The sequence below is a fragment of the Telopea speciosissima genome, chromosome 3 (genome assembly GCF_018873765.1).
Source record: "Telopea speciosissima isolate NSW1024214 ecotype Mountain lineage chromosome 3, Tspe_v1, whole genome shotgun sequence".
Classification (NCBI taxonomy): Eukaryota; Viridiplantae; Streptophyta; class Magnoliopsida; order Proteales; family Proteaceae; genus Telopea; species Telopea speciosissima.
In genome coordinates this window covers 8,579,209-8,603,743 of record NC_057918.1, presented here as the reverse complement: position 1 = coordinate 8,603,743, position 24,535 = coordinate 8,579,209, and the positions used below count along the sequence as shown (strand labels likewise).

General features: G+C 40.3%; 2 protein-coding genes across 7 annotated transcripts in view; one reads left to right on the top strand and one right to left on the bottom strand.

The window, feature by feature from the left end:
• Nucleotides 1-24,535, top strand: part of LOC122656427 (ubiquitin-conjugating enzyme E2-23 kDa-like) — a 28,998-nt gene that overhangs the window by 2,240 nt on the left and 2,223 nt on the right. The window contains exons 1-5 of one of the 6 annotated variants that reach the window (XM_043850942.1): nt 9,669-9,851; nt 11,025-11,082; nt 12,018-12,138; nt 12,266-12,342; nt 13,097-13,176. In XM_043850942.1, the coding sequence (XP_043706877.1) occupies nt 12,299-12,342; nt 13,097-13,176 (124 nt within the window). In that variant the 5' untranslated portion in view covers nt 9,669-9,851; nt 11,025-11,082; nt 12,018-12,138; nt 12,266-12,298. Of the gene's footprint in view, nt 1-376; nt 380-9,660; nt 9,852-11,024; nt 11,083-12,017; nt 12,139-12,265; nt 12,343-13,096; nt 13,177-24,535 lie in introns of those variants that run through there. The other 5 variants (XM_043850940.1, XM_043850939.1, XM_043850944.1 and 2 more) reach the window with 5 other exon arrangements.
• LOC122654153 lies at nt 131-565 on the bottom strand. The gene has a single exon (XM_043848130.1). It carries the CDS (start codon nt 563-565, stop codon nt 131-133), a length of 435 nt encoding a protein of 144 aa, XP_043704065.1.

Sequence of the window (24,535 nt, the reverse complement as noted above, 5' to 3'; positions counted from 1 at the left end):
CCATGAAATGAAAAATCACATCCCTATTGAATTCCTCTGCATCTGCATACACTCTCATTGACCCCACATTAGTGCAAGGACCACGAAGCCTAGCAAGGGGCTCTTGACTTTTTTTTATAAAAGCACTTCATTAACGTGGGAACAAAGTCCCCGAAGCATCCGCAAACAGAAGAGGGGAAATAAACGGAGGTGGGATAGAAAGCCAACACATGGAATGCTGAGACTCTGGCGCTTTAGTGGCGAGCGAATCAGCCACGCTATTGGCTTCACGAAGTACATGTTCAAATAGAATGACATCAAAATAAGAAAAGAGAGAACGACAATCAGAAATTATGGTGGTAATCCTCCACGGCACGTCCCTAGTTTGTCCCTTGAGAAGGTTAACAATGAGGAGGTTATCGCTCTCCAACATAACGTGTTTCATCTGGAACTGACGCGCCATTAACAATGCCCTCCTAGCCGCAAGTGCCTCAGCTACTAAAGCATAATTCCACCCTATGCCCTCCGAAAAGGCACAGATGAACTGTGCAGTGTTGCTCCGGCATACTCCCCCTATGCCTGCCATTCCCGGATTGCCCTTGCTAGCTCCATCTATATTGAATTTGAGTAAGGGCGGAAGTGGCTGTCTCCACTGTACTAATCTTGTTGGCCTTGGAGTTTGAAGATGGTAGTGTTGAACTGCCTCTTTCGCAGCTGTTATGGCTCTTAGAAGTATGCCATTAGTATTGAAGGGCTCTTGGTGAAAGGTAAAATCCCAATGTCCGACCCATATATACCAGAGAATGCTACAAATCAAAGCTGTCTTCAATACGCTCTCTCTGGATGGAGTATTCGATCCTTGAAGAATGGTTAGCAGTAAACTAGCTAATGTATGGTTATGGGTCAAAGAATGGAGATCCACTTGGCTCCAAATAGGAGAAATGATGGAGCATGTCAGAAACAGATGCTCCGCCAACTGAGTGTGAGCTTGGCAGAGATTACATAAAGGATTGAGATTCAATCCCCCACTCAGAAGTAGATCAGGACGAGGGAGCCTATTGTGAAGTGTCTTCCATATGAGATGCTGAACCTTGGGAATAATAGGAAGGTGCCAGACTTTGAGCCAATGACTCATGGGTTGATGTTGAAGACCTTGAGTGGCAATGCTATATGCCGAAGCGACAGTGAAGTTTCTAGATGCAGTCGGTGCCCAAATATATTGATCTTCCATAGAAAAACAAGGGATTGGAATAGACACTATCCTCCACGCTATATCAGGGGCCCACCAATGAAAAACGACGTCCCTTTTCCAACTACAAGAGGGGGCTTCAATGAGGTCTTTGACTAAAGTGGGAGCCTCCCTTTGCAAGGGGTAAGGTGCCGAAGAGTGTGGATGATTCGAAATCCAGAAATCCAACCACGGATTGATGGAAAGGCCACTACCCACTTTATAAAATAGGCCTTGGCGTTTCAACTCCCTAGCAGAACAAATAGACTTCCAACACCAAGAGGCGGAAGGCGGGCATCTGGCTGTTAAGAAATTAGAGTTTGGGAAGTACTTGTTCTTCATAATTCTCCCCCCACAGAGATGAAGGTGAAACTAGTAATTCCCAAGCCTTCTTAGCCAGTAGGGCTTGATTCATGTAAGCCGATTGCTTGATATTCAAACCCCCGAATCGCTTCGACTGACAGATAGTATTCCAAGCCACCATGGGGATAGAATTTTTCTTCCCGCTGGACCAGAAGATGTTCCTGCTTATGCCATCCAATTCCTTATGCAAAGCAGCAAGGATCTGAAAGCATGACATCGTATACAATGGCATCACAGAGAGGGTGGACTGCACTAGGACTGCTTTACCTGCAGGTGACAAGAATTGCTACTTCCATAACTGTAGCTTCCCGTTAACACGCCTGATCAGATTGGAGCAATGATTCTTCCTAATTCTGCCCCCAATGTAAGGGATTCCCAGATAGGTATCAAGCGCTGAAGTAGGGCTGATTTGGAAGTACTTGCGTAGTTGCCTCTTAACATTAGAATCCACATTGGGGCTAAAATGCGCTCTGGTTTTGTTGATATTAATAGATTGTCTAGAAAACCTGCAATATTCCTGAAGTACCTCATCTAGCCCTCTTGCCTCTGCCATGGTCGCCTCACCAAACAGAATAAGATCATCCATGAAGGCCATATGGGATATTCTTTCTCCTCCGCGCTGAATTTGAATGCCATGAATCTTGTTTTCCTGCAGAGCCACAGCCAGTTTGGTGGAGAGGACTTCAGCACATAGAACAAATAGATATGAGGAAAGGGGATCTCCTTACTGAATACCTCTAGTCGGACTAAAGTAGGGGAGGGGCGAGCCATATAAAAGGATGCTGAATTGGGGACTTTCCACGCAAAACATGACCCTGTTCACCCACGTTTGGTCAAACCCATACTGCAATAAAGTTTCCTTGAGAGAGAAAAGCCCTTTTCCCCTCTTCTGGTCCCCTTGATTTTATAAAGGAGCTCGTGACTGATCAACACATTGTCTTGTATATGACGACCCTTGATAAAACCATTCTGGTTGAAAGAAATAATCTTGTGAAGAACTGGTCGCAATCTCTTTACTCTAATTTTTGAAATGATCTTATATATAAAGTTGCAGAGACTGATCGGCATAAATTCTTTCACAGAAGTTGGGTAATCAACCTTAGGTATTAAGGAGATGTATGTGAGATTCACTTGGAGGGAGAAGGTACCCTACAGAAAGAAGCTTCTGACACAAGAAATAATGTCCTGCCCTATAACATCCCATGATTTATGATAGAACATACCTGAAAATCCATCCGGACCAGGAGCCTTATTGGTTGGCATGGATCTGACCGTGTTGTAAATTTCCTCATCAGTAACTGGTCTAGTGAGATTCCAGTTATCATCATTGGAAACCTGATTCCTAATAGGCCGCAAATACTCAGCTGCAGCAGGTTGTGTTGTGTAAGGAAAATGCCCTTATAAACTTTCAAAAATTCTCTGCCGATGTCCACCTCCTCCGTTAGGGAAAGTCCTCCCGCATTAATAGCTTTAATCACATTTCTCACCCTTCTTTTGATTGTAGTGAGATGAAAGAATTTGGTATTTCGATCCCCATTCACATACCAGTTAGAGCTTGACTTTTGCTACCACAACAATTCCTCTTGATGATTCAACTTTCTCAAGGAGGCCACATTCTGTTTTTCAGTTAAGTACCAAGACTCATCTCGAAATTCAAAAGGGACCTGATAGAGTGAATGGAGGGATCCTTGTATTTCTTCTAACCGTCTAAAGATATTCCCTACACAATTCCTATTCCAGCTTTTCAAGGTTCCCTGCAAGTCCCTTAGCTTCGAGCAGCACTTGTAAGATGCAAATCCTCTATGTTGTGAAGTGTTCCATTGAAAGGCTACTACATTATTATAATCTGGTTCAACTAGCCACAACGCTTCGAACCGAAATGGGCGCTTGCAAGAGGGTTTCAGGTCATCCGTATAAAGAATAATAGCCCTATGGTCTGAGGTTGCCAGGAGCTCAGAATGAACGACTACTCTAGGAAAGAGAGAGAACCAGTCCATGTTAGAGAAAAACCGATCCCACCCCACCTGTCTACTGTTCCATGTATAGGGGTAGCCAACTTGCGGAATCTCAGAAATACATGTTGAATTAACAAATTGGCTGAACTCCCTAAGTTGTGAAGATGAGATTGGTCTGTCACCAATTTTATCATCCAATGATAGATATGAGTTCCAATCACCCACCAGAATCCAAGGATTGAGAACAAAATCAGCTAGATGCACTAGTGTCGAAAGTTGATTTGATCTAGTCACTTCCAAACAGCTCAAATAAACAAAAGACATAGTCCAGTTTTCAATTCTTTTCACAAGATGCAAGTTCACATGAAAGCACCAATCAGATTGCCAAATTACATCCACTTCTACAGCAAGATACCACCCGCCCCATTAACAGCTGGACTGCACACAAAGTTGTCATAGCCAACCGATCGACAAAAGGAATGAAGACGACTACTAGACTTCTTAGTTTTAGAAAGAAAGCACACAAAAGGTCTAAGTCTATTTACAAGAGAACAAACTTCTCATTTTATCGAGGGTTGACCAATCCCTCGACAATTGAGCGCCATAAAATTCATTTCTCACTGGGTGACCTATTCTGGCCGGTCACCAGTGCCTCAGTGTCAAGTATCATAGCTGAAGTGGATTCAACTCTTGCTTTCTTCGATGGCTCTCCCTCCCCTGGAGGGAACAGCTGCAGAGTGAGTGGGTCATGTTCCTCAATTAGAAGCGGCCTTTTCAGAGGCAAAATAGGACGCAAACCCCCAAGGAATGCCCCACGTAAGATCGACTGACCTGCTAGAGTGATGCCAGATGTAGCTGAGGGCCACATGCTACCCAAACGTGGAAAGGCTTGGGATTGTACATGAGTCAATGAGCCTTGGTGAGGTGATTGCACCTCTTGAGTAGGCATCGAACCTTTCATTTTCTGATTATTGGCTTTAGAACTACGGCCAGCCTTATTAAACATAGCTGTAGACGCTGAATTTTGTCACCCCCCGGCGATGATGACAACAGGACACGGACAGACATCGATATCTCTCTCAAGAAGGACTCTTGTCCCTACATCTGAACCAAGTCACCCTAACATCCCTAAAATGACTTATCAGACCCTTTTACTAAACGCTGAAGGAGGTACTGCTCACCCTCCCCTACCACGGTAGTCCGCGCCATGAAGGGGTGTGACATCAGTCTGCTGACGTCACCCATGGATCATGGAAAAGTCCCCCACGGCGCCGTGGAGGGCTTATCCGGCCAAGGGTGAGGGTCCCCCCTGTTGGCCAAACAACGGTCCAGGGATCAAACCATGGTTCCCTAGGGAGACCAAGATATTTATCTTTAGGGTTTTGCACGCCCTGGGTTAGCCCATGGTGTCCCATGGGTGCCCCATTTTAATTTTAGGGTTTCCCATGGTCGCCCATGGGAACCCTGGTGCATCCCTATTAGGGTTTCTCCTTCTCTATTGCATTCCATAAAATTAATTATCACAATAGGGACGGAGAAATTCGTCTCTAGTCCATCACATGGCAAGAGGGATCCATCCCATACTCGAATGCGCAGTGGAAATTAATTGATTCGAGTTTCTTTCGCATCCCATAAATATTAATAATCAATGAACAGAAGGAATTAATAAAGAACTGCTAACCTGGTGAGCCTCAAGAGTTGCTCCTCCAATAGACAGTGGTTCTTCCTCCAATGAGCGCTCCAAGCAAACAGATCTGAACCTCCAATGGTGCTACCATGGTTCTACACGCCAATCCCAGATGCCCTCAAACTCCTCAGCACAGATCTAGGGTTTCACAAACCCTAACTCTCAAACACAGGTGAGAGAAGCAAGAAGAAGAAGAGAGATCACAAGAGAGAGAGAGAGAAACCAAAAATGTAGGAGAGAGAGTGTCTGCTCCAAAAACATGGAGAGCTTCTTCTTCTGCGTTTTATGGTCCCCTATTTATAATAATAAGGTTTAATTAAATCCTAGATAGATTTAATAGAGCCTTAGTGAGAGTCTGACTCTCTCTCTCTCGCTTAGCGATTCTGTTTAAACTCAAAGTGCTACACAGTGAAAGAAGCGAGAATCTAATAGGGAAAGTATTAATTAGATTCTTTATTTAATTATTAATGGATAATTACAATTAGCACCAAATCCATTAATTAAATAAAGAGCCAATTAAATTAGTAAATTCCAAATAACTCCCTATATGATAACAATTTATCACATACAACCCCCCCACTAATCAACACCATCATTATGGAATCTAGGGCATGTACACATGTATTGCCAAACCCCAATCCATAGTACATGTCCATATAAGAGCATCTGTGCATCCGATCGGGTCCCGTAAAACTCGATAAAACACTTTATTTGAAATAACTATAAATAATGTATCATTTTATGTAAAATAAATTTTGCAAAACCATTTCCAAAATGGTACTGGATCCAGTCCGATCCGACCATGCACTGCAGTACGTCTCTATCTTGGTGTTCCCCAATCGGGCAGTGGTGACCGTGTTGGATAACTCCTTCACTCACAAAGTGTTCACGCATTCCCAGAACACCGACTTTGACTCACTTGAGTCTCAGTCATTGATGAAACAAAGAATGCGATCACATTTTGCAGTGACAGGGTTCCCTCAGGTACAGGGTGTCGGTGACACATGTCTATCCCTTCCTACATCTGGCAGTAATACATGAGGGAATCGACAAAGTAGATTCTTCGCCAATGCACACATCAAACATGTGAGCACTCGCATTCGTACCCTGACATCACATGTCTAGGCATACCCAATGCGACGACCATATGATAAGGGTGCCCAGCCCAAACCCTAGTCGTGACTACCATTTTAAGTATAACTTACGGACACATAATGCTCAAAAAGTTTATATCGCATGTGACAATATTAAACTAAAATGTATAAATGTTCAATACAAAGGTGAACCGGGTTGAACCGGACCGAACCGGGTTTGATGGACACACACTTGTCCAACACCCCCTCCCTATACATAGGAGGGTCCCCCTCCCTCATTTCAAAAAGCTTTTCTCGAGTAAGGAAACCCTCTAGGGCTTATTTTGCCCCCTTTTCACCCTCTTTTTCCCCGTCTTTTCCTCATGAGTATGTGAGTGAGAGGAGTTCTTCGACCTGGGTAGATCCTTCGGTTACCCATCCAAACATAGAGCGATTTTGCTCTTAGGTATTGTTATCCCATCAATGTATGGATAACGAAAAACCCCTTCACAGCCGTTATTCTGTCTGTATACAGATAACGAGAATCTCTTATATAACCGTTACTCTGCCAGAAGTCTGAGTGACAAAACTCATCTCGTATAACCTCATTCTATCCGACAAGAAAGAGACAAGTTGATCGTCCGTCTCCACCTGAGCCGTAGGACATCACATATTTCGCCCTGGGTGCGCTTTCATTTATTTCTTGCATTTCTAGATAGGTATCTGTCTTTTTCCCTCTCATTTTTTTGGGCATAATATAGACAATTAAAGCAACTCGTTTAGTATACATAATAAATGATTTTTTCTTTCTTTGTCAAAATTAGTGCATCATAACTTAGCCTTATATGTTAGTATATGATATATTATTAAGGGAGAATATTCGAAAACCAGTATCTAGTAGAAAGATCGATTTATCCGGGCGAGGTGGGTGTCTAACACCTTCCCACTCTCGTAACCTGACTACTTACCCTGAATGTCTGACCAGACTATATGAAATCACGTAGCCCTTTCCGCTAAACCTGGATGGAGCTACACCCATTGGGTCCTAAGCCCTAATCTTAGGTGGCGACTCCATTTCTTTATAAAGCATGATTCTAATCCCCATGATGATATATCGGAATGATACGCCGTTATTCATCGAAGTCAATCTTTGTCGTCAAGAGGCTAAGGAACCCGCGTCCTAAGGACCATGGTACTTACAATAGCCTTCAGTTCCAATAGAGAAATTGGGACCTTGTTCATGATCCAACCCACAAGAGAGAACTGCAGACTGGTTTTTGCATTCATCATACTGGTCTCTGAAACACGCACCGAAGGTGTAGGTCGATCCGGTAGATCAAGCTTCGTTGCAAAGTCCTTAGCTAATTGTTCAGCTAAGAGATGAGTACCAGTATTATCACCCATCACGGTACGAGAAGAGAACGGAGAGGGAGGCTGCATGCTATGAAGCAACTGAACTAAGCACAACTCAGTCACAGAATCCGAAAATCCAGAGAGGGTGAGATTAAGGACTGTCGAGGATTCAATCCAAACTTCACACACAACCCTTAAATAACAGAACTCTTCAACGAGAGGGTACCATCTCCCATACATCACATTAAGCATAGAACCATAGCCATAATCATAACATATAGAAGCTAAGAGACAATCATAACAAAACCAGAAATCTAAACACAACCATAGGCTAAGGCAGCATAGATAAGAGAGAAGAACAAGTTGCAAAACCATCATGCAGCAAATCAGTCACTAAAGAGAAGACCAACGGAGAAAGAAACATGCAAAGATCTGAAAGCACATCAGAGTGAAGGCACTAAACTCATAGCTGATAGGCTAAAGAAGAGGCATACCTCAGATTCGCCATCCCCATGAATAGTTTAAAAAATTAATTGGCTAGCAGAGGGAAATACCATATCCAAATATCTTTTCCATGCGCAAGGATCCTTAAGGTAAGGTGATGCAAGGTTTTTATGAAAAAAAAAAAAAAGGTGATGCAAGGAGATAATCAAATAGGTCCTCGATCAGTGCAATTCTGAAATTGGAAACTCCTTCATGCTGCTTCAGAGACCCCTAGTCTCAGACACCAGATAACCACCGAGGAGCAAGGTAAGAGGATCAGAGGCGAACCAGTAGAGAGCACATGATGAGACTTATGACCACCGATTAGAAAACCAGTAGGATTGAGGGACCGGTGATGATAGGTGGTGCATGCAAGGAAAAACCAAACGGAGACCAAAGATTTAGCCGAAGGAACCGAGATTCCGGCTAAAAGAGAGGGAGAATCCTCCGTGGTAAACTCCGCTCATTAGGGTTTTTCTTTCTCCTTCGCATGCTCCTTTGCCTTGTAGTCCTCCATTTCCAACACCCACTTACTTGATTTCAAGGGGCTCTTGATACACATCTATATTTTACCATTTGAAAAGAAAATAATCTTGCATTTTGATTATTGGATAGATATAATTTCTGACAATATATATTAAATTTGATGATTCATTTCAATTGTATAGCCGCATAGTTGGAATAATTTTTCCCTCATTTTTAAAATGATCTGGTTATTCAAGTGGTCTCACCTTTCTTAAAAATATTGAGATTGATATAAGGTAGGTGTGTACCAAATTGTGAATTAATAGCCACATGCTAAAGGGCTTCTAGGGGGGATATGTCTAAGTATAGTTCTTTGATCATTTGAGTGTTGGACACTTTCATGTAAGGGTGTCAAAAATCAAACCATTCCAATTGGATCGATGAAATTGACCAGATAAATCAAAACTGATCGATCGACCGAACTCCTTATCGGTTTGATATTGATTATGAGTTAGAAACTGTTAAAAGACCGAACCGACCTATAAAACCATCTAAAAACCATAATATGCCAAAAAAAAAACCGACCCAAACAAACCGAACCAACTATTTAACACCCTTGGAGCTTATAGATGGAGATGAGAGACTAGAAACCGGTCTCATTAAATTATTTCCGGACCAGAAAGAGGTGAAGAGATAAGTCCCCATCGATTCTGGGATGTTCGATTCGAATCATCACGGAATCATACGGAGTTGGCCATTAATCGGTTACGCTTGGTTGGAATCAACAGGATTCGTCCTGGTCTTGTCTAACACAGTTTGACTCGGTACAAATGAATCGGGGTTAATTGGAAATTGACAGGGTCAGTTCTGAGTGAAAATCGTCCGATATTTCCGATCCCATTTTTTGAAACAGCTTAGGAATTAGGATCATCATCAGCTGTCGTTCATTCTCCTAACGACATAAGTGGGTTTGCCGTTTGCATGACACGCAAACCATCCTTTAATTTTAATTTTTACTTCTGCACGTGCATCTGATTGTGCCGACGTGCTCTCTATAAGTATCTCTTATCTCTCTCTCTCTGTCTCCCTCTGTCCTCTGCTCTGTGTTTCGTGTGGGTTCGAACGCCTCTTTGATCGATAAAGAAGGGATCTTTTCACCGTAAAAAAGCCATCACCGATCATTCATCGATCTTTGTTTCTGGAAATCTAAGTGTTCGAAACTTAGAGTATGCTTACAAGAATCGGACGAAAACTCTACCGTTTTGGTTAGTCTCTATGTTCGAACTTCTTTATTTGATAATTTACGTTATATGTTTTTCGTTTCCTTTAGATCTGGTTAACTTTCTTTTTTTCTTTTTTTTTTTTAATGTTTTTGGCTTCAATTTGGTTCATTTGATTGAATGTTCAGTTATATTTTGTTTGAGCTTCTTGTGCGCTGTGTTAAAAATTTTCGTTTGTGATGTTACAACGTCTGAATTTGCAACTGAAGCTTATTTACTTAGAGCAAATGCTGATATGGGTCGATAGAAGTTGCGTGATTTTACTCTCATTCTGACCTTTTTGAATTAGTTATTTTAGCGATTAGATTCGGTTTTCCATATTGGCATAATAAAAGGAACGAATTTAGCTTTAATGTGGAATTTGATGTAAGATAACATTGTTCCCCTTCTCTGTTCGTTTTGGTTTTCTTGGTAAGATTTACTTTTAGACTTGTTTCTTCGTGAATTGGCGTTTCTATGCGACACACAGGTTTATGTAATGTTCTCAAAGTTGTGAAGAGCTCTTAATCCATATATATGTTGTTGGAAGGAACCTCTGAGCCATTGCACGGCCATTATGAGAAATTATACCCCATATTTACAGTTTGATTCTTTTTAATCAGGGCAAGCTTTTACGCTGCTTCTATATATTTGTTAGACCTTAGGTGAATTTCAGATTAGAAATTCTTAATCCTCGAATGGCGTTCCCTCTTATGCTATTTTTGGGGTAACTAATTGGTCTTGATTCTTTATCACTCTCTTCAGTGGAAACAATGTGGAGGAAATCCAACTTGATTTGCAATGAGTTGCGATATCACCTTATTCAGGTACAGTGGTAGAAGCACATCTGTCCTCAAAGGAACACCTTACAAAAAATATCTAAAGGAGAAGGGGCCAGATTTAAACGTACATGTGAATTACACCACTCCATTCATCAACTAACTTCCTTACTTGGACTTCACTTGGAAGTGTTTAGCGAAACTTCCACAGTGCCTATCTCTGCAGAACTTATTTACTGTATGCTTGCTAATGCTTTGTTGAATTTGCAGATATGATCATCTGCCTACTGTTTTGAAAGTGTCCTAATCCAAGGCAGTTTTTTGTTTATTTTTCTTCTATTTTTTTTCCCTACAACTTGTTTTGTCAAGTGTCACAAGTTTTCTCCATGTGCTTCTTTAGCAGTTTTGTGACATTGCTCATGTCACATGGTCCATGCATCTCCATATGAGGCCAGATTGTATTTTGCTTACTTAGAGAATAGAATACTCTCTGGCACATCTTATGATACCCAAAATTATGTTTGAAATTTGATATTTAATCTAATCCCTGACCATGGGTTAGTATTTTTCATTTCTTTCATTGATTGTGGAGGGGGAAGATTTCTTTGGTGATCAACAGATTAATCTGTAGATGTTCTTGTCTTAGTGTGTATGCATCCTGATGATGAACCTTTTTTCTTCCCATAAATGATTAAATGAAGAAACTTATAATTGACTCACATCTGTAGTAGAGTGGAGAGCTCCACTATATACAACATCTAAACTGGAAAAGAGACAGAGGAGCCCAACCTGTTCTACAAACAAGGGCCCGGTCCTAGATATGGGAAATGTTAAAAGTTTGGTGAGTTGGTAGTTAGTGTGTGTACATGCTGATGTTGAACCTTTTTTCTTCCCATAAACGATTAAATAAAGAAAATTGTAATTGACTCACATCTGTAGTAGAGTGGAGAGCTCCACTCTATACAACATCTAAACTGAAAAGGAGACAGAGGAGCCCAACCTGTTCTTCAAACAAGGGCCCGGTCCTAGATATAGGAAATGTGAAAAGTTTGGTGAGATGGTAACAATTTCTACCCCTGAGTCTTTCTATATGTGTGAAATTATGCTTTGGATTTATGTGGTTAGCTTCTGTTAGTGTTAACTGTTATAGCTGAAGATCTTTTTGCAAGTTTTATAAATTTTTGCAAAGCTACTCTACTCTTATGCACTGATTTTTTATTTTATTTTTTTGTTTTTTTTTTTTGGGGAGGTGGGGGGTGGGTGGGCAGGTAGGTAGGTAACCTACCAACTTAGATATCAAGAGAGGTGTCCTTTGGAGTTTATACTTACCTCTTTTGATTGCTTTTCTAAATCTCGCTGTGAAAGGTCTTAATCCACTAATTGTTGGACATAGTTCTTGCAGCTTGGTATGCATTTTCTTCCTAGTTTTGGGCATTAGAAGATTTGATATTCTGACAGTGAGGCTGCCTTCTTTTCTCTTTTGAATTGTCATACTTTCGTGGATCTATTCAAAGGTACGCCATGTTTGTTCTCTATGTTACTTCTTTTCCTCATTTTAGCTATTTTATACCTGAACTTAAATCGAATCTAATGGGAATGGAATGTTATGACAAAATTGACATCTCGATGAGCAGGTAACAGATTAGAACTGATTGATTATATATAAGGATAAAGATGTCTTCTCCAAGCAAGAGGAGAGATATGGATGTCATGAAGCTGTAAGTTTCCATAATAATTTTATATTCTTTCTTGAGTAACTTCTTATCCTTTAGGATTCTGCCTGGTTGCAAGTAAAGGGAAATGAAGAGAAGTTTAAAAAGGAAATAGAACTTCTTTAAGTGTAACCATGACTGTGTAAGTGACTAAAGCCAAGGACATTGGTTGAAAAGTGAAGCAAATTTTAGCTACTATTTAGAAAATTCTTGAGTTGTTTACACAATCATTGTTGGTAATGATTGGAAATTTTTTTATTTTATTATTATTATTTTTAAATTTCCCTTTCCTTTGCTTCACTTTGAACCATACAGATCCCAAGTGATTCTTGCAGTAGCAAATAAATACTCTCCATAAACGATCCGCTGAAAGAAGGGGAAATTGATTATTCAAATTAGAAGAAAAAAAATTCAGAAGAGCAAAAATCAAAGGAGAATGTCTAGGAATCAAACTTGTGCACCCTATATGTCATAACTGGACAGTGGCATTTATGCTTATGTATGCCCCTAAATACTTTCAGATCTTACCTGTACCACTTTGTTAGGTGTTTGAACAAATCATCAACCAAGTTAGGTCCCAATATCAGCTCAATCAATGAGTCCTATAGCATTTATATTTCTGTTTTGTATTTGAGAAACACCCCACATTCTAGTCCCAAAAGGATGCCTTGTGAAGTTTGTCCAGTCACATTTGAGCATTGTATATTTAGGCTGCTGAATTTTTTATGTGCTTATAACTTTCTTCTGTCATGTTATATAGGATGATGAGTGACTATACTGTGGAGCCGATCAATGATGGAATTACTGAATTCAACGTTGAGTTTCATGGCCCAAAAGAAAGTATATTGTTTCCTCCTTTCCTTATGTTATTATAGAGTATAACCTTAATATTGCAGATTGTCCTGCTGGTTGTGTGCCTGCTCTTGATAACTTGCTAATTTGGAATTAGGTGGGATGAGAAAACATTTTCAACGGTCGATTGGTTGGTTTGATGTATCTTATCAGTCTTCTACTTGGAGCTTACTAATTAGCTTAATTGAAGCCACAAAAACTCAAGGTTCCCTGAATGGTGAAATTCTGCTCTGAACATGAGTCAAGTTTTGAATTGGTTCATCAAAGCTTCTTGGTTTAGGTGTTTCTTCTGAAACTTTCAGAGCTCCAAACTCTAATTATCAAGGTATAACATTGATTCAGCCAAGATGTTGAAACTTCTTCTGATAAAGACCTAAATCTAGTTACCTCTCCTAGGGGATGAGATAGCTAGGAGTTATCCGGCTGAAAGGGAATATACATATTTGTGTTTACCAGTTTCTTTAGGATGGGTTTGTAGTTTTGTACTTTTGGGCTCCTTCGTCGATGACAAAGTTGTTCGTGAGGCTTTTTTTTGTACTTCTGGTGCACTTGGCTGTATATTTCCTCTTCTTAATCAATAAAATTTACTTACCCATTAAAAAGTAAATGAGTAATTAATCTTTTATGTTTTTGACTAGATTCTGTCTTATTACTTCTAGGAGTGTGTAAAGGGTTAAATTTTGGTAGTGGAGTTTTAGAAGTTTTGGGTATTAGGCTAAATCAGTATTACTTTACAAGTTTAAGTACGCTATATTCTTTTCTTGGACTGCTCTATGTGAACTAGTTTGCTCTGAATTTTAGTTTTCATAAAAAACAACAACAAACAACAACGAAGCCTTATCCCAACTAAATGGGGTCGGATACATGGATCCGTTCAAAGCCAAAGAAAATAAATAAAACAATTGCAATGCATGGAACACAGCCACTCTGCAAAATTCCACCTAACCAGGCTTGGCTACATGAATCCTTGCCCTCCAATGGCTCTATTCGGGGTCATTCTTGATACAAGACCTAAACCATACACGTCTTTCCTCTCTACATCTCCCAGGGTCATTTTCAGCCTGCCCCTACCTCTTTCGGCTCCTTCGATCTGGATCAGATCCCTCCTCCGTACTAGGGCATCCCAAGGCTGCCTTTGAACATGGTCATGCCATCTCAAACGACTTTCTCGCAGCTTGTCATGTATCGGGACAACTCCCAACTCAGCCATAATAAGGTGATTCCTAACTTTATCCTTCCTAGTTTTACTGCACATCCATCTCAGCATCCTCATCTCGGTTACACTTATTTCATCTATATCACATTTCTTAACTACTCAACATTCCGCCCTATACATTATAGCCGGTCGTACGATTGTCTTGTAGATTTTCCTTTAAGTTTTAAAGGAATATAACAATCACACAACACTCTGGACGCACCTCTCCATTTCATCCATCCCACTTTAATTATGTGTGAAACACCATCCTCTATACCACCCTCCTTATTTATGATTGTCACCAAATATCTAAAATAATCACTTTGCGGTATCTTTCTCTCCGCAGTATTCACCATTTCATTATCCGTCTTAGTGGAACCAAAATTACACACCATTTATTCTGTCTTCGATGTATTGAAAAAAATATTTTGTACATAAAAAGGGACTGAGATATGGATATGGATATGGGGTTTTGGACTACTGGTGATATTTTTGGTCTGTTCATTTTGTGGCATCGGATTGCTTGGATTTTTAACCTTTGTGGTTTTGTAATATTACATCTTGTTGGGGAAACTGGACTCATCTTACCAGAATTCTTTGAGTAATTCTGCTTAAATGGTGATCAGAAAGTGTTGAAGAAATGTTTGTGTTGTTTCTCATATTGTTTAGTCTGGTCTTTTGGCAGTTGGTAGCAATGCTAATTTGATTATGGAGGGGGTAGTGCAGGAGTATGATCACCACATTGGATGTGGTTTGATCTTTTATTCTGGACCTGTTTTGATAATGTTTGGTTATGGGCTTTTGTTTTAGGTGTTTTTATTTGTAATGGGCTCAATTATAAGGTCCAAATTTTAGGTCCATAGGGGTCACGAAATTAGTATTTTAATTAGGTAGTTAGTACTAGTAGTGGGGCCCATTAGCTATTAGTTAGGAAGTTATCTTATTAGATAGCTGTCAATCAATTTTTGGGGCCAGTTGAAATGTTTTTCAAGGTTGGCGACCGGTGGTTTCCTGATTTTCAGAAACCTTATCCTCAGTCCAAGTCGTGGGAGTTTGTTTTTCGATTTATTTATTGTAATAGTGGAGTGATTTAGGACACTCCAAGTCTCTCAATGTTAGAGGAGTTGTTCCTTTTTCTGTTTGCATTTTTTCTTTGAGTTTGGTTGGTTAGGAACTCTTCCAAAAGTATTCTGGCTGGAGGAAGTTTCCTTATCTTTTCCGTATTATTTTAGTCAATTTTGGGTACTGCCACATCAGCCCATCAATTGTTAGTTTTAGAGTCCATTTTAATTTTCTGTTTTTATTTTTTTTATTTTACAACTTTACATACATTGTAAAGGCTTGCAAGCCCCCACAATTTGAATAAATGGATTAAGAATTAGTTAGATTTTAAAGTGAGGTTATTGCCTTTCCTTTCTCTCTCCTCTCTTGCCCAGATTTCCTTATCTCCTTTCTCTGTCCATGCTGCCCACCACTAGCAGATCATATCTTGGATCTGCATCAGGAGGACTAGGATTTGCTGGATTTGTGGAAGTTTTTTAATTTATTCTTGGCCCAAACCAATGGAAGCTCTGGTGCTGAAATGTACAAAGCCAGAAGAAACAGATGGTTTGGTGAGTTTTGCTTGGAAGGAATTTTTGTGCTCCAACAATGGAGAGGTCAAAGAATATAGATGCTAATAGAAGTTGAAGAACAAGGGTATCCAGGGATCTGCATTCGCATCCTGGATTTTGATGGAAATCTATATCCCAAGGAATTTCAAGATTGGATAATGAAATTCTAGAAATCATACAAGTGAAAGTGATGAGTAGAAAGGGTGGGTGAAAATTCTTTTCATGAACCTACTTGGATTTGCTGCAAAAAAATGACAGGAAAATGTAAACAAGTGACTACTATTAAGTGTATAGCCAGAGCATGAGGGGGAGTTCCTCCTCACCTTTGCTATATCATTACTGGTCTTAGTAGCTAGTAGTGTTTGGCTAGATTTGGTCTAGTAGAGTCATATTAGTGTTATGTATTTCTTTATTTTGGGGTCTTTATGTAATTAACTCCTTATTGGACTCTACCCTTAAAAGAAAGGGCGTATCCAGTGCACGAGGCTCCCGCCACTGCAAGGTCTGGGGAGGGTCATAATGTACGCAACCTTACCTCCTTTTTGTGGAGAGGCTGTTTCCTGACTTGAACCTGTGACCTCTTGGTCACAATGGAGCAACCTTACCGTTGCGCCAAGGTGCGGTACACTTAATTGTCATTGACATTATAAATAAAGGAAAGAGAATGCTACCTGGGCAAGCGAAATGACCGCCGCACCCCGGGGAATTTCCACCTTTTCCATGGGGGCGTGGTGGTCATTTCGCTTGCCCCTGTATCTGGGCACAAGGGCAGCACACCGCACACACCCAGGTGGCATTCTTTCTCCCTATAAATAATTAACCTAGACCACAATAGGATTCAGTCTGAATCCTACAGAGGCCCTAGGGGTTCTTTCTTCTTCATCGATCTTGAAGAACCTTCTTCCTTTCTCCTTCTTGTCTCTTTCTCTTCTCAAGCTTGGTAAGTACTGATTGCAGGTTTCTCTGCTGCTACTTAGTATCAGAGCGATTTTAAATCAGTACTTCATCTCCTATCTCTGTTTTGAAAGTCTTTAGAGAGCTTTCCTTTAGGTTGCAGCAATCTATGCTGCCATACATACTATATGAGACTCTAGTTAATGGTTATAGATGAAGATAAAATAGTTTCCCTGCATATACTACCTACTTCTGGGTTTCCATGGAGTCATTCATCTACAGGAATTGATTTTATCAACATAAGGCTGGCTGGCGGCACCTGTTTCTGGAAAATTATCTCCCCCAGTTCCCCCAGTGCCTGTAATAAGAGAGGGGGGGTGGATTCCAACCGGGCAGAGTGATGTAGTCCTAGGTAGGAGAAGTCCCACTAGGAGCCAGGAGAATGGGATCACCTAACAAGGCTGGCCGATTGGGACAGCTTAGGCTAAATAGGGCAGAAATTAGGATTAGGGTTGAGTAAAGGTAATGGGGTTTATAGGGTTTTAATATGCAGGTCTAGGAGGCTTTAATGGCTTATAAATAATAGGGTTTGGAAGGGTTCTAAAATTCTGCAATTGGGCAGAATCGAGGTGCAGGTTTTCAGGTTTAATGGAGTGGGGGAATGGAAGGGTTAAAGTGGAGACTAAGGGCTAGGGTTAAGGTCGAGTGTGGGGAGTGATGTGGGAGATGTAGGCTGGAAGTAGGGTTTGAAAGTGATGGATAAATCTGGAGTTATGGGGGAATCCTAGTGGAGGTAGGAGTGCAAGTTTAATGGAGAATTAGGGTTTGATGGATGGAGGGGACTGTGGATTAGGTCTAAGGGAAGGTGAAGGATGATAGAAGAAGGGTTAAAATAAGAAAACAGGTTCAAACTCACTGTATTGCAGGACAATGGCAGCAGCTTGATGTTTTGAAAGAGCCTCCCGATCTTCACAATGCAAGGAGTCGCAGGAGTCCACCTACCCTTTACCACCTTGAGATCCACAAGGATGTATTCACTCACAAAGGAGCAGAGGCAGCAGCAAGATGGCAGCAACAAAGCTTGAAAAGCAGGAAAATTTATGCAGAAAATAGTGGGGGAGCCTGCCCACAATTACTATATTTATAGCTTTAAAAAGGGCCAAAGGCCTTACACTTATTCGGATATGGATTAGGAATCCCAGATCTGATTCCTAGTTACAAAACAACTCCACCCTCTTAAAATCGTGGAGGGAGGAGACTAAAACATAGTTTAAATAAAAATTTTAAAAGATGCTCTAAGAGCCAATAGAAATAAAACAAAAGCAGCCAATAGGAAAGAGTCGCTTAAATTGGACCATTGGTTGGACCGGTTCAATCTAAGAGCTCAAAAAAAAAACTAAGTACAGAAAAAAAGAAAGGCTCCAACACAAAACAGCCAAGTCAAGGCTTCTTCTTCTTCCTAGTGCTTGGACCTGCATCACAGAGTGTTCGGGCAGGAGTAAGGTGGTCATTACGCAACCCCCCCCCCCTATTACAGGTACTGGGGGAACTGGGCCGGGCAGGGAACTGGAGGGGACAAAGATTCCCCTGTTTCTGGTTTCTTATTTTTGGCAGAATTGAGATCTGCCCTTCTCTTATATTGAGCCAGCAGTTTCACATGGTATTTTAGGGCGTTGTTGGCCCTCATGGTAAGCATCTTCTATACTGTTTGAGGCTGATCCAAGCCTCCAATATTGTGTAATCAAAGTTCTCCAAAGGGGCTGGTGCTACTCTGTTTTTCAGGACAATTTCAGTTATGAAATTATTAGAGATCAGACCATCAATCTGGTCTGATATTTCTGGGCAGTGTTGCCCATCTGAAAGGGTCCCCACGATCTCAGTTTGGTCTCAATCTGACACCTTGATGGTAATTTATGAAATCACCCTAAAATCTGGTTTTGTGATTTCAGAATCTTCTATATTGCTACTGGTTCCTATTTATTCATCAAACTTGGTTCCTATAGTGCTGATTCTTCAATTGAATTACTATACATTTCCAGTTAGTCAGTTTTCCTATTGGATTAGTGTTTATTCGTCATATTTGGACACCTATCGGAATGGGTATCCTAGTTAATCAGTTCTGTTTGACTCTACTTCCTATTGGTGCTTCCACCGTCTTCCATTTTATCCTCATTGTGATTGGTTTCTGATTTATTTATTGGATCTATCTGGGACTCTTCTTATCTAATGGGCAATTCAAAATCCTCTCCTGTGGACTCTATCTATGTCCAAATAACTTCTATGAAACTCAATGGTGCATCAAATTATTTTCTCTGGGCATAGGTTGTTAGTTTATACCACTGTCAAGCAAAAGATGGACTATCTTACTAAGCCAATTCCCGTTACGCCTGGTGCTAAGAATCCGGAATGGAGCCTTTTGTGGCTGCCAACGTGATGTTTCACACCACAACTAAGGGGTTCTTGGATGACCTCCAAGAAAGATATTCCCAAGATAAGAATATGTCTAGGGTAGATGACATATATGAAAAGTTCCTCTCTTTTAAGCAGAATGGCTAGTTTATTGGTGACTACTATAGCTCCTTGAAAGGCATGTGGGAAGAACTCAATGTGTACCAACCTCTCTCTACCAACATTGACATCCTTAAATCTCGACGTGCTGAATTTTTGGTTGCCAAATTTTTGAATGGGTTGGACTTTGACCTTCTATCCGTAAAAAGCCGAATACTTGTATACGAGCAGATACCATCCATGAATGAAGCATTGTGTCGAAAGCAGCGTATCGTGTTCATCAAATCTGACCCGACCTCATCTAAAGATAGCTCAGCTCTTAGTCAAATAGTGGGGATCGTGGTTGTGGTATTAGCTTTCCTGGTAGGGATCACAGTCAGTGGGAGGTCAAGGCCGTGGTGGTGGTCGTGGCAAAGGGTACTCATTGTGGAAAGATGAATCACATGATTGATACATGTTGGGCGAAGCACAGGAAACCTGATTGGGCACACCAACTATCTTCTACTACTATTACTTCCAACCAGAATTCTACTGCGGCTTCATCTTCCAACATTACTCAGGCTTCTAACTCTAGAGGTAGTTAGTTACGTGATTAATTCAATCAATTACTAAAGCGTATTCAAAAAATTGAGACATCTGCTTCTACATCCACTGCTACCATCGTTCATTCAGGTACTAGTGCACTTCTTGCCTCCTCTTTTTCTTTTACACCATGGGTTAGTGACTGTCACTTCTCATATAACTGGTGAGTCCCATGTACTCTCTTTACTTCAGAAGATTAATCACCCTTCAAGAGTCATACTTGTTGATGGCTCATCTACTCAGGTATCTGCGTATGTTGTGTTACTTTATCTTCTCTTCCTATGTTGAAATCTGTTCTTTATATTCCTAACTTACCTTTAAATCTTATCTCTGTTATTCAATTAACTAAATCCCTTAACTGTTCAATAACATTTTATCCTACTTCTTGTGTTTTTCAGGACCTCCAGACAAAGAAAACAATTGGTGGAGAGCGTAAGAAGGATGGTCTATATTACTTCGACGATGTCACTCCTACTTTTGCTTCTACTACTTCTACTGTGTCTTCTTCTCTCCAGTGGCATTACCGGTTGAGATACCTTTCTGTTTCCAAACTCCATTGTTTGGTTCCCAATTGCAAGCATATCTCTTGACTTGAGTGCGAGGCATATGAACTTAGAAAGCATCATCGTATTCCATTCCCTTCTCGTGATGTCTCTCGGAGTTCCTCTTTATTTTCTTTAGTTCATTCTGCTGTTTGGGGTTTGTGTCATGTCAAGATTCAATTTTGTTTCCTTTGTTGATGATTTCGCTCGAATGACTTGGTTATATTTTTTAAAAGATCGATCACATTTTTAATTATATTTTTAAGCAATTTTATAATGAAATAAATACTTAGTTTGGTGTGTTGATTAAAGTTTTCTGCTTTGACAATGCTCTTGAGTATACTCAACGAGAAATATTTGAATTTTGTTCTGATCATGGGATGATACATCAAACTAGTTGTAGATATAATACTCAACAGAATGATGTGACTGAAAGGAAAAACCAACATTTACTGGATGTTGCTCGATCTTTTTTGTTTCATATGCATGTTTCCAAGTTTCATTGGAGTGATGCTGTTTTGATTGTCGGCTATTTGATTAATCACCTGTCATCTGTTGTCCTTGATAGTATCTCTCCCTTGGTCGCCTGCTTGGTGACGCGTTGATTTTTTTACCCTCTCCAACGCCTTGGGTCGCCTAACCGCCGTGACAACTATGATTGTTACATCTTGGTAGGAAGACCTCTATGGATGTAGAGATGGATGCCTTGTCAGATTGCAAGACATGGTCTTTTATTTACTTACCCCAGGGAAGAAACTTGTGCATTGTCATTAGGTATACACTATCATGTCAAGTACCAACCAGATGATTTTGTTGAGCAACTGAAAGTTGGCTTGGTTGTCAAAGGATATACTCAGACGTATGGCGTCAACTATTTTGAGACCTTTGCTCATCTTAACTCTGTTTGTATTCTGATATCCTTGGTTATAAATCTTGACTAGCCTATGTTTCAACTTGATATCCAAAAATGTTTTTCTTTATGGTGATCTTGAGGAAGAGGCATGGTTTAAAGTATCGACCGATACGATACGGACCGATACGTATCGGTATCGGTCGATACCGATACGTCTCCTTTTTTTAATAAAATGAACTGTCTCGAATTGTATTGAAATGTATTGACCGATATGGGCCGATACGTATCGATACCATCGATATGTCCAGTAAAAGGTTCAGTGGGTGGTTTAATACGTATCGATACGTATCGGTCGATACGGCTCGATACATACCGAGACATCACCGATACGTACCGATACATACCGATACATACCGATACCATTGATACATTCCATAAAAAAATCCATTTTCACTCACAGACTCTATACAATTCCTAATTTAACGAAAAAATGAAGGAAAACTCTCAACCAAGAGTCTAAAATCTTGCATTTAATCTTGGTTTTTCACACTTTTAAACTAAAAAACGAATTAAGGAGTGCTACAACATCATCCTTTGCATTATCGAATACTCTTCATGGCTATAGACGATTACAACATGTGAGAAACTTCATCTTTTATAACAATTTCAATTTAATGCACTTGTTTGGTTATACATTATTCACCATTTTAGGTTTTATGTATGACAATATATATTGCTTATTTATATTGTTTTTTGTTCCAAAAGTGTATTTCCATGTGTATCTTAACCATTTCTATGCGTATTTGTATTGTTCGATAAGTATCTTCGAAACGATACGATACGATACGTCTCTTAAAATCACCCAACCGATACGATACCCGATACCGATACTTTAAACCTTGGGAAGAGGTGTATATGGAGCAACCTCTAGGGTATGTTGCTTAGAGAGAGAATTCATTAAAGGTTTGACGTCCTCATAAAGCCATTTATGGGTTAAAACAATCCCCTCGTGCTTTGTTTGACAAATTCAGTAAGGTCATTGATGGTATGGGTTCACACAGTACTTCTCTGTTCATTCTGTATTTGTTTGTCGACGCGGGTCCAAGGTGGTTATTCTGGTTGTGTATGATATCATTATTTCTGGTAATGATTTTTTTGAGATTGAAGATGTCAAGACGTATTTGCATAGACATTTTCAGATAAGGGATTTGGGAAAGCTCAGGTATTTACTGGGTATTAAAGTTATTCGTAGTACTAAGGGGGGTAGTCTATCTTAGAGGAAGTATGTGTTTGATCTTCTATCTGAGACTAGGATGTTGGGCTCTAAGCTTGTGGATAGACCTATGGATCTTCATCTGAAGCTCAAAGTGTGTGATGCGAAAGAATTTGTAGATAAACATCAGTGCAGACAACATGTTGGAAGACTTATCTACCTAGCTGTTACTCGACCTGATATTTCATCCGTTGTGGGTGTTATTAGTTAGTTCATGGAAAGTCCTAAGCAGGCTCACAGGGATGCCACTTGTTGCATTTTGGGATATCTTTAAGGTGCTCTCGAGAAAGTCTTTTTTATCGGCATCATGGTCATTCTGGTATTATGGGTTACTCTGATGCTATCTGGGCTGGTGCTAATGGTGATCGATCTTCTACTACTGGGTTTCTACGTTTGTTAGTGGAAATCTTGTTACCTAGAGGAGTAAGAAACAAACCATAGCGGCTCGATCAAGTGCAGAGACTGAGTACAGAGCTATGGCACATACAACAACTGAAATGATGTGGTTGAAATCTTTTATTCAGGAGTTGAAATTCTCAATTACTAAACCTATAGAAATATATTGTGATAAGAAAGCTGTTATTTATATTGCCAGTAATCAGGTTTTCCATGAGAGGGCTAAGCATATTGAGGTTGACTGCCATTTTGTGATGAATGATGTTATGCAAAAACTGATTTCTCCTCCGTTTGTCAAATCAGACGATCAACTTGGCGATATGTTCACTAAGGAGCTGTTCAAGCCTGCGCTTCTTAGTGGTTGTTCCAAGTTGAGTATGGGAGATATATATACTCCAGCTTGAGGGTGAGTGTTAAACGTATAGCATGAGGGGGAGTTCCCCCAGTTTCCTTGTTATATTGTTACTAGTAGTAGACTCTTAATAGCTAGTAGTGTTTGGTTAGAGTTGGTCTAGTAGAGTCATATAAGTGTTATGCCTTTCTTTGTTTTTGGGTCTTTATGTTATTTACTCCTTATTGGACTCTATTGTTAATGACAATAGAAATATTTAGCCTAGACCACTATAAGATTCATTTTGAATCCTACCGTGGCTCTAGGGGTTCTTTCTTCTCCATCAAGCTTGCCTTCTTCTCTCTTTCTCTTCTCAAGCTTGGTAAGTATTGATTGCAGGTTTCTCTGCTGCTACAACTACATTATGTGAAGAAGGATGCACAGTAGACTGCTTGTAAAGGTTATTTTGTCTCGTCTCTGTTTTTCATTTCAAAATTTTGGCTGGAGTTATCTGTATTATACAGAGGGAGGTGGGTTCTGAAACAATTTCTTTGGGTCAACCTAATGAGTTGTTTGTTATATCATAGGTGTGCATAACCCCATTCAAGATTAGATTTTGATGTGAATCTCACTGATGGTAGTCAAAAAAAAATTTCAAGTAGATACAGGTTGCAGGCCTCAACGCAATGGTAAGGTTGCTCCATTGCAACCCAGTGGCTGCTTCGTGGAAAAAATAAGGCCTTTATCGGATTTGAACCGATGACTGATTCACAAATCTCATTAACCACAGAATTTAGTGAGCGGCACCAAAACTTTCTATGGATTGCTTCTTTCGCCGTCACAGTGCCTATGGTATCAGTTCATATTTGGTCACCTGAAGCTCATGTAGAGGCCACCTACAGCAGGATTCGTTAGCCCCCTATAGACATAAAGGCGTCGACTCCACAGGGCTGGAATGAGCTAGTATAACCCGGGGATCTAGAAAGACTGGAGCTAGTCCTTCTCACTCTTTCTTCATTCCATAATGTATTCCTCGGTCCTATTCCGGGGCTCGAGTCGGGAAACGACCTCTCCGCAAAGTGGGGGTAAGGCTGTGTACATTATGATCCTCCCCAAACCCTGTAGTGGCGAGAGCCTCTTGCACTGGGTACACCTTTTTA

What these genes read in the sequence shown, in the direction of transcription:
- LOC122654153 (XM_043848130.1), bottom strand. Translation starts at nt 565, where the DNA reads ATGGCAGGCATAGGGGGAGTATGCCGGAGCAACACTGCACAGTTCATC.